The 7184-nt window shown below is 35.1% G+C and overlaps 1 protein-coding gene across 1 annotated transcript; it reads left to right on the plus strand.

Annotated features, from left to right (window-relative positions):
- Window positions 1–3374: 3374 nt before the first annotated feature.
- On the plus strand, window positions 3375–6210 carry LOC145791302 (uncharacterized). Its single transcript, XM_082871652.1, has 4 exons — window positions 3375–3989; window positions 4047–4281; window positions 5779–5839; window positions 6189–6210. Exons 1-4 carry the CDS (start codon window positions 3375–3377, stop codon window positions 6208–6210), a joined length of 933 nt encoding a protein of 310 aa, XP_082727778.1.
- The last annotated feature ends 974 nt before the right edge of the window (window positions 6211–7184 follow it).

A 7184-nucleotide genomic window follows, 5' to 3' on the forward strand; every position in this document is an offset into this window, starting at 1 on the left:
TGCACAGCGCCCAGTTCCTGAGCCGAATTTTCCATGCTGACGTTCTCCGACAGCTTTCCCTTCTAATCGACCCTTCCGACCACTACAGCAATTCCTGCTTCCTTTTTCCCTTGTTTCATTTCAGTCTTTTCCTCCTTATCTAGCTCATCACTCAACCACCCAAAGTTGTCAGTTGATCTGTTCCAATCATACCAGCCAATCTGCACATCCCCTTGATCCTGCTCATCAAAGAATTGCAGGTTGTTTAAATCCTCCTTGAGTTCCACCAAATCATCCAACCCCTGGCTCGGCCCATCTTCCCTAACCAAATTAACCTCTACCAGAGTTGGCAACACTAATTCATGCTTAATTTGACTAGTCGGCACAATGTAGCAGCTTGGATCGTACACTGTAACAACCCCGATCCGTAATTAATTACTAATCCGCAATTGAGGATGTTAATTAAGAGGTTAAAATAAAATTATGTGTTAATTGTGTATTTTGCTTGCTATTTGACTTTCTATCGGTTAATTGTAGAAATATTTGTCTGGAATTCTACTTTGATCTAAAAATTGAAAGCCTTATCGCCATCCGAAACTGAAATTGGTTATATCAATATGTTATTTGGAATTTATAGAACACTTGGCCAAATTTAATTAAAAATTGATTCAATTTGATTAATTAAGTTGCGTTTGGCAAGTCTAATGTTCTAATTAATGTATCATGATATCATAACTATATATATATATGAATGTTAAGCTCATTTGAGCTCAAAACTCTTCATTTCTAAGTGGAAAAATCTGAAAATTCATTCTAGAGAGAGAGTGAGTTCACTTTTTGAGAGAAAAAGGAAGAGATTGAAGAGGAATTGAAGGTTTTGACTTGAGTTCATCAAAATTGTTCAAGAATCTAGCTAATTGAAGATTCTAGATAAGAATTCAATCTCTACATTGTGAATCTAAGTCATCTAGCATGAGATTCCATCAAGATCATGAGTTTAAATGCATAAAATAAGCTTAGAATGATGGAATGTTGCTAAGTCATACATGCATTTATGAAATTGACAAGAACTCTCATGTTTGAACATCATTCATGCCATTAGAGATGGAATTAAAAGCTCAAAGTCACATGCATGCATAATTCATAAAGGTTTGAGGCTCAATTGCATGTGTTTAAAGTGAAAGGGAAGAGTTTGAATGAATTTGAGACATACATGCATGGAAATATGAAGTTTGGCCATGTTGAGTTTGGTTTTGAGCATCTAAATTGTTATTGTAAGTTATTTAGTACATGCATGTTTGAATCATCTTGTTTTACTATTTAAATTCATATTTGGAAAAGGAATTTCTTATATGCAAGACCTTTGGAGCTCAATTTTGAAAAAGTCAAGAAGTTTTGAGCAAATGATTTGTAAATCATCTTGCATTTGAGTTTTCTAAAATGTTTTTATGATTATCAAAGTGTTTCCATGAGTTTGGAATGGCCATGAAAGCTTTTACATGTTAAAATGCATTTTTGGAACTCAAATTTTCTGTTTAGAAACCCAGAAAATTCATAACTAGCTCGAGCGAAGAAGTGGTGGCTCGAGCCAACATTACGAGCTCACAGTATTTTGAACTCTACAAAAGCTGGCTCGAGCAAAGAAGTGATGGCTCGAGCGAGCTTAGTTTTTGCCTTCAGCTAGCTCTATCCAAGAAAAGTTGGCTCTAGCCACCAGCTTATTTTCAGCATGTTTTCAAAAGATGTTTTAATAAGTACATATCTTCGCTCCCATCTCTTTTCAGGCATTCTTAGGCATGATTTATGAGCCATTAAGGATTAATAAGCTAAGAAACATCATACGTAAGTGAATTAGAAAATATGTGTCGAATCCGAGTATGTGGGCAATATAAACAAGTTATGTGGCATGGAATGAATAAGAAGTTAAAGCAAGATAGCTAAGCCATGTATGGCCATATGAATGAGTAATAATGAGACATGTTTTGTGCTATGTACATTTGTGTTTGTAGGTCAAGACTTGAAGATTGACCAATCGTTTCTAGAAGCCCACTGTGAGGAACGTTATTGTAAAGATATGTTCATATGAATTATGTTCCAAATGTGATTTGATAAGCTATGATTTATGAAATGATATTTGTTTGCGTGAACGAATGTCCTATGTTTGAAATCTATTATGGCATCCATAGATAGTCCCAAGTCATGGGGGATGGCATGTTAATGCGAATCCATAACATATATGTGATTACGAGATCTCGTTAGCTACTTCCTTGTGGTGATATGTGTTTAATCGGTATTTGGAACCGATTACTGTAGTCGGAAGACGATATGTGATATGTTTTATGGGATGCACCATTATTATGTTTAGATTTGAGAATGATTATGTTACGATCTGTTTATGATTACGAAATGTTCGGAATTCGTTCACTAACCCCTTTACCTTAATATTATTCACTTGGCTTTAGCTCACTGTGTGTATATATATGTATAGGTGAGCGTTCTAGAGATCAGGCATGAAGACCTTTGTCTGGATTTGTGTTCTGTTGTCAGCTAACCATTGTGCCTCACGTGGAGGTTCCTTAAATGTCATGTGTTATAAGCTCCAGTTGTTTCTGTATATAAGACTTTGTTTGTTTTTGTAGGCTATACTTAAGATGCTATAGTTAATGTGTGTGGGTATAATGTAAGAATGACTTTTGGATGTGTATATAAAGTTTTAAATATTCTGTTTCATATAAGTCAGCACAGCTCATTGGATAATTATATTTATGTATTTGCTTCCGCTAGCCCCTTATTTTGTTAATCTATTTCAGAGGCCTTCGGTAATCTTAGGATTACTGAGCGGTTACAATGCTAAACCTATAGGGGCGGGTTTGGGTCGTGACAGACTGGTATTAGAGCACGAGTAATACCGCACACACGAGTCCATATGAGCTATAGGGTGTCCTAGAAAAGAAATAGTGACATTACATTATCAGGAGTGAGTATGTGTAAATTTTTCTATACATATTTGATAAGAGAATGAGACGTATGAGTATGAACGAAGAAGTTATGAGAAATAACATGTAATATTGATTTCGGTATTGAATGTGTAATTCTTGTGAACATGAACATATGAACGTGAAAGACTATGTGACCTATGTGAATATATTTGAATTGAAATAAAATGACGAACATGTTTGATATGAAATGAAAAATGAAATCAGAGAGAACTCTTCCTATGTTAATATTTACCTTATTTATGTGTAGACAATTGGAAAGGACAAGTAACATGGACAAATCTGAGTCATCCGATGCTAGAATTAACCGAATCTTTGAGACAACATCAACAAAGGCAAATACATGTACCTGAACCAGCTAACTACGATATGATAACTTTAACATAGAAATACAATAAGATGAAGCCACCAGAATTTCTAGGGGGTAATGAAACGTTGAAAGCCGAGGCTTGGGTTTTAGAAACTGAGAAAATATTTGAAGTATTTCTGTGTACTGAGGTACAGAAAATTTTGTTGGCAACATTCACACTTAAAGAAGAAGCTAGGAGATTATGGATGTTAGTACGAAATGATAATGAGGGTATGACATGGGGTAGATTTAAAGAACTTTTCTTTGAAAAATATTTTCCCCAATGCATTCAAGATAGGAAAGTATCCGAGTTTGAACAACTTAAGCAAGGTGACATGACTGTGGCTAAATATGTGGCAAAATTTACAGAACTAGCCCAATATGCACCGCACATGGTAGATACCGACTACAAGAAGGCTAGAAAATTTGAAGGTGGGCATGACCTAGATATGTTTGATCGAGTTGGCGTTTTAAAATTGCCAAAGTATGTGGACGTTCTTGATAGGGCCTTAATGTCTGAGGTAAACAAAGCAGCCTTGCAAATATCAAAGTTGTCATCATCAACTGAATGGGACAGTAAGAAACAAAAGAAACAAAAATTTGAAATGACCAGTAATTCAATGACCTCCATGAATGAAAAATCTAAGGCAATAACTTTTGACAATGTAAGTTGGGAAAGCAATGATATACCCATCTGTAAAGAATGTGGAAAACAACATTAGGGCATTTGTCGCCGCCTATCTGGAGCCTGTTTTAAATGTGGAAATAGAGGACACTTGTCTAAATCTTACCCACAAGCTCACCCGAACAACAATAGGCCTAATGCTAGTACGACTGGTTCTATTCTCGTACCCAGAACAAATGCAACTTCTACTGCCGAGGGAAGCAATATTAGGCAGGGAAGGGTTTATATCCCAGTTCTAGAAAATGCTTGGAATACTGGAACGACTGACGCAGGTACTACCTTAATTATGTGCAAATGTTTATGTGATAATTGGTGTGGGGATCATATACTCCTTAACTTGATATAAATTATGGACATGTTGATTGAACCAATTGAATTATCAGAATTATGAACCCTAGTTATTGACTGTCTTGAAGACTTACTACTTAATGTAAATTATATGTGAGATGCTTGAAACTTTATGAATTTGACGAATCACCTGTGCCATGGAAATTGTTGGAGCTTGTGAACAATGAGAATCTGCTGGGTTAGATCTTTATACTGTATTGCAACAATTTAATATGAATTGTTATGTATGACCTTTTGAACTATGCTAGAACTATTGGACATGGGAACACACCATGATTGACTGTAATATGGAACATGTTTGGACTTACATATATCTATACCTTTGCGTGGGACGTTAATTGATTCGAACTCGACACACTCTCTGTATTTGCTGCATTTGTATCTAGACTGAGTAGACTTATGAATTATTGCCTTAACTATCATATCTGAGGGAAACTGTTTTGTGTCCATCCGTGCATCAAACTTGTGAATCCGTACTGGGAATATTATTAGATTTTGGACATGCACATATATAACTATACCTTTGCTCGGAATGATTTGTCATGTTATTTTCTAACTAGACCATCGGGACTATGACTCAGTGATTGTGTAAGTTGTTTGAACACCCCAGATAGTAAACCTATGCTTTAGTGACTGTATGACTAATTTGGAACTTTTACATAACAACTCGTTATTATGTGTCACCGAGGAACTTTGTATGATACATTACTATATACCGTATGCCTACATGAAAGACTTATTTGGGAAACTGCTATGTTGTCTATGATACTTACCTCTTGATATGAACAACTACATGCCTGTGCACCTACATGTGAACTTATTTGGAGAATGTAACATTGTCTATGACCTGAAACACTTCGATATGAACTATTATGATGCATGACCCTGATGTGATTTTGAGAATTGATGAACTTAAAGACCCTGATGTGATTTTAAGAATTGATGAACTTAGAACAATTGTGAAACTACTGATTGTACACCTAAACGAATGGAGTATGAACTATAGAAGCAAATGTACTTCGTTTGAAAATGATGAGGATAGAACTTATACCTAATCTGATCTGATAGAACCTTGGTTTGATGAGACCTTTGTTTGAATTGATAGAACTTTTGTTTGATGACACACGCTCTGAACTTTTGTTTGATCTGACCGGATAGAACTTTTATGTAATGTGATTCGATAGGACTTTCATTTGATTTGATCTGAGGAGACCTTTACCTAATTTGAGAACCATTACCAGATTTGATTACGTTATAGGGGATTGTGAATTGTTTATGATCGAATGAGCATATTATGTTGTTACAGGAACTAATCGAATGAGAACTTGAATCAATTTTGAACACCTGCGAAGAATGTGAACTGTCAATAGCAGACTATGTGATTATAAACAGCTTTTAACCATATGCTTATAACTGATTAGGAACCCACGTGAATGGGATTATGGGATTTGGTAATTTATGCTCTGAGAATATGGAAATACTGTATGTATGACACGTGATTAATTGCTTCGGTATTACCGTTGCTACCATGAGATTGTTTGATTTAGAGAATGGTTGCTTTTGTGTTACTATACTTAGAATTTGATGCCATGGGACTTGTTGATAGTAGACTAGTTTGACTGTAAACCCTAATTAATTGGAAGTATATAAAATCAGTATGTTCTATGAATGACTGCTTCTCTATTAACATGTAATACAATTGAACCTATGGAAACTGAGGCTGATGAACTGTATGTGAATGATTACTTCAAAATGAATTGCGTTTACTACTATGGGGTTTATACACGAATTTGCCTTGTATACTTGATAACTTCTAAATGAATTTGAATAGCTGTGGTGGATTGCTGAATTGAATACCGAATTGAACAATGAACTATTCAATGATTGGGAAACGAATCAAGTCTTTGTAACAAGCTGAATGGGGAGAAAACCACTTAGAAAAATGGAAACTAGTGTGAACCTAAGATATTTCATCTGCATCGTATATATATATATATCTGGTAGCTCAAGTTTGGAGGACCAAACTTCTTAAGGTGGGGAGACTGTAACAACCCCGATCCGTAATTAATTACTAATCTGTAATTAAGGTTGTTAATTAAGAGGTTAAAATAAAATTATGTGTTAATTGTGTATTTTGCATGCTATTTGACTTTCTATCAGTTAATCGTAGAAATATCTGTCTGGAATTCTGCTTTGATCTGAAAATTGAAAACCTTATCGGCGTCCGAAACTAAAATTGGTTATGTCAATATGTTATTTGGAATTTTTAGAACACTTGGCCAAATTTAATTAAACATTGATTTAGTTTGATTAATTAAGTTGCGTTTGGCAAGCTTAATGTTCTAATTGATGTATCATGATATCCTACCTATATATGTCACACCCCAAACCCGGGTATGATCGGTCGTGGCCCACAAGGCCTTAGAACAAGGCACACGTAAGCCTAAATACGAATCCATACACATTGAATAACTATAAAATAGTCCATTAATAAATAACTAAAACTCAATCCAGTGTCATGTCACAAGTATAAACGGCAAAACCAACCGTAATCAATACCATCCAAACTTATGGGATATAAACAACCCACATATCAAAATAATCCTAAATGAACCTCAATAAAAATAAATATAAATATGCACAAACTTGACATAACAGTCTAAAATAAAATAAATGAATATCCTAGACGTCCATGCAATTGCGTCCCCGCTACGCCATGAGTCCACTCTAACTCCTTCTAACACTTGGAAATGGTAAACAACTAAGTCAGCTGATAGCTTAGTGAGTAGCAACATGGATAGTATATACAGTTTTGAAAACATGGATT

This window comes from Camellia sinensis, chromosome 5, assembly GCF_055761805.1.
Source record: "Camellia sinensis isolate YWXY chromosome 5, ASM5576180v1, whole genome shotgun sequence".
Taxonomy (NCBI): Eukaryota; Viridiplantae; Streptophyta; class Magnoliopsida; order Ericales; family Theaceae; genus Camellia; species Camellia sinensis.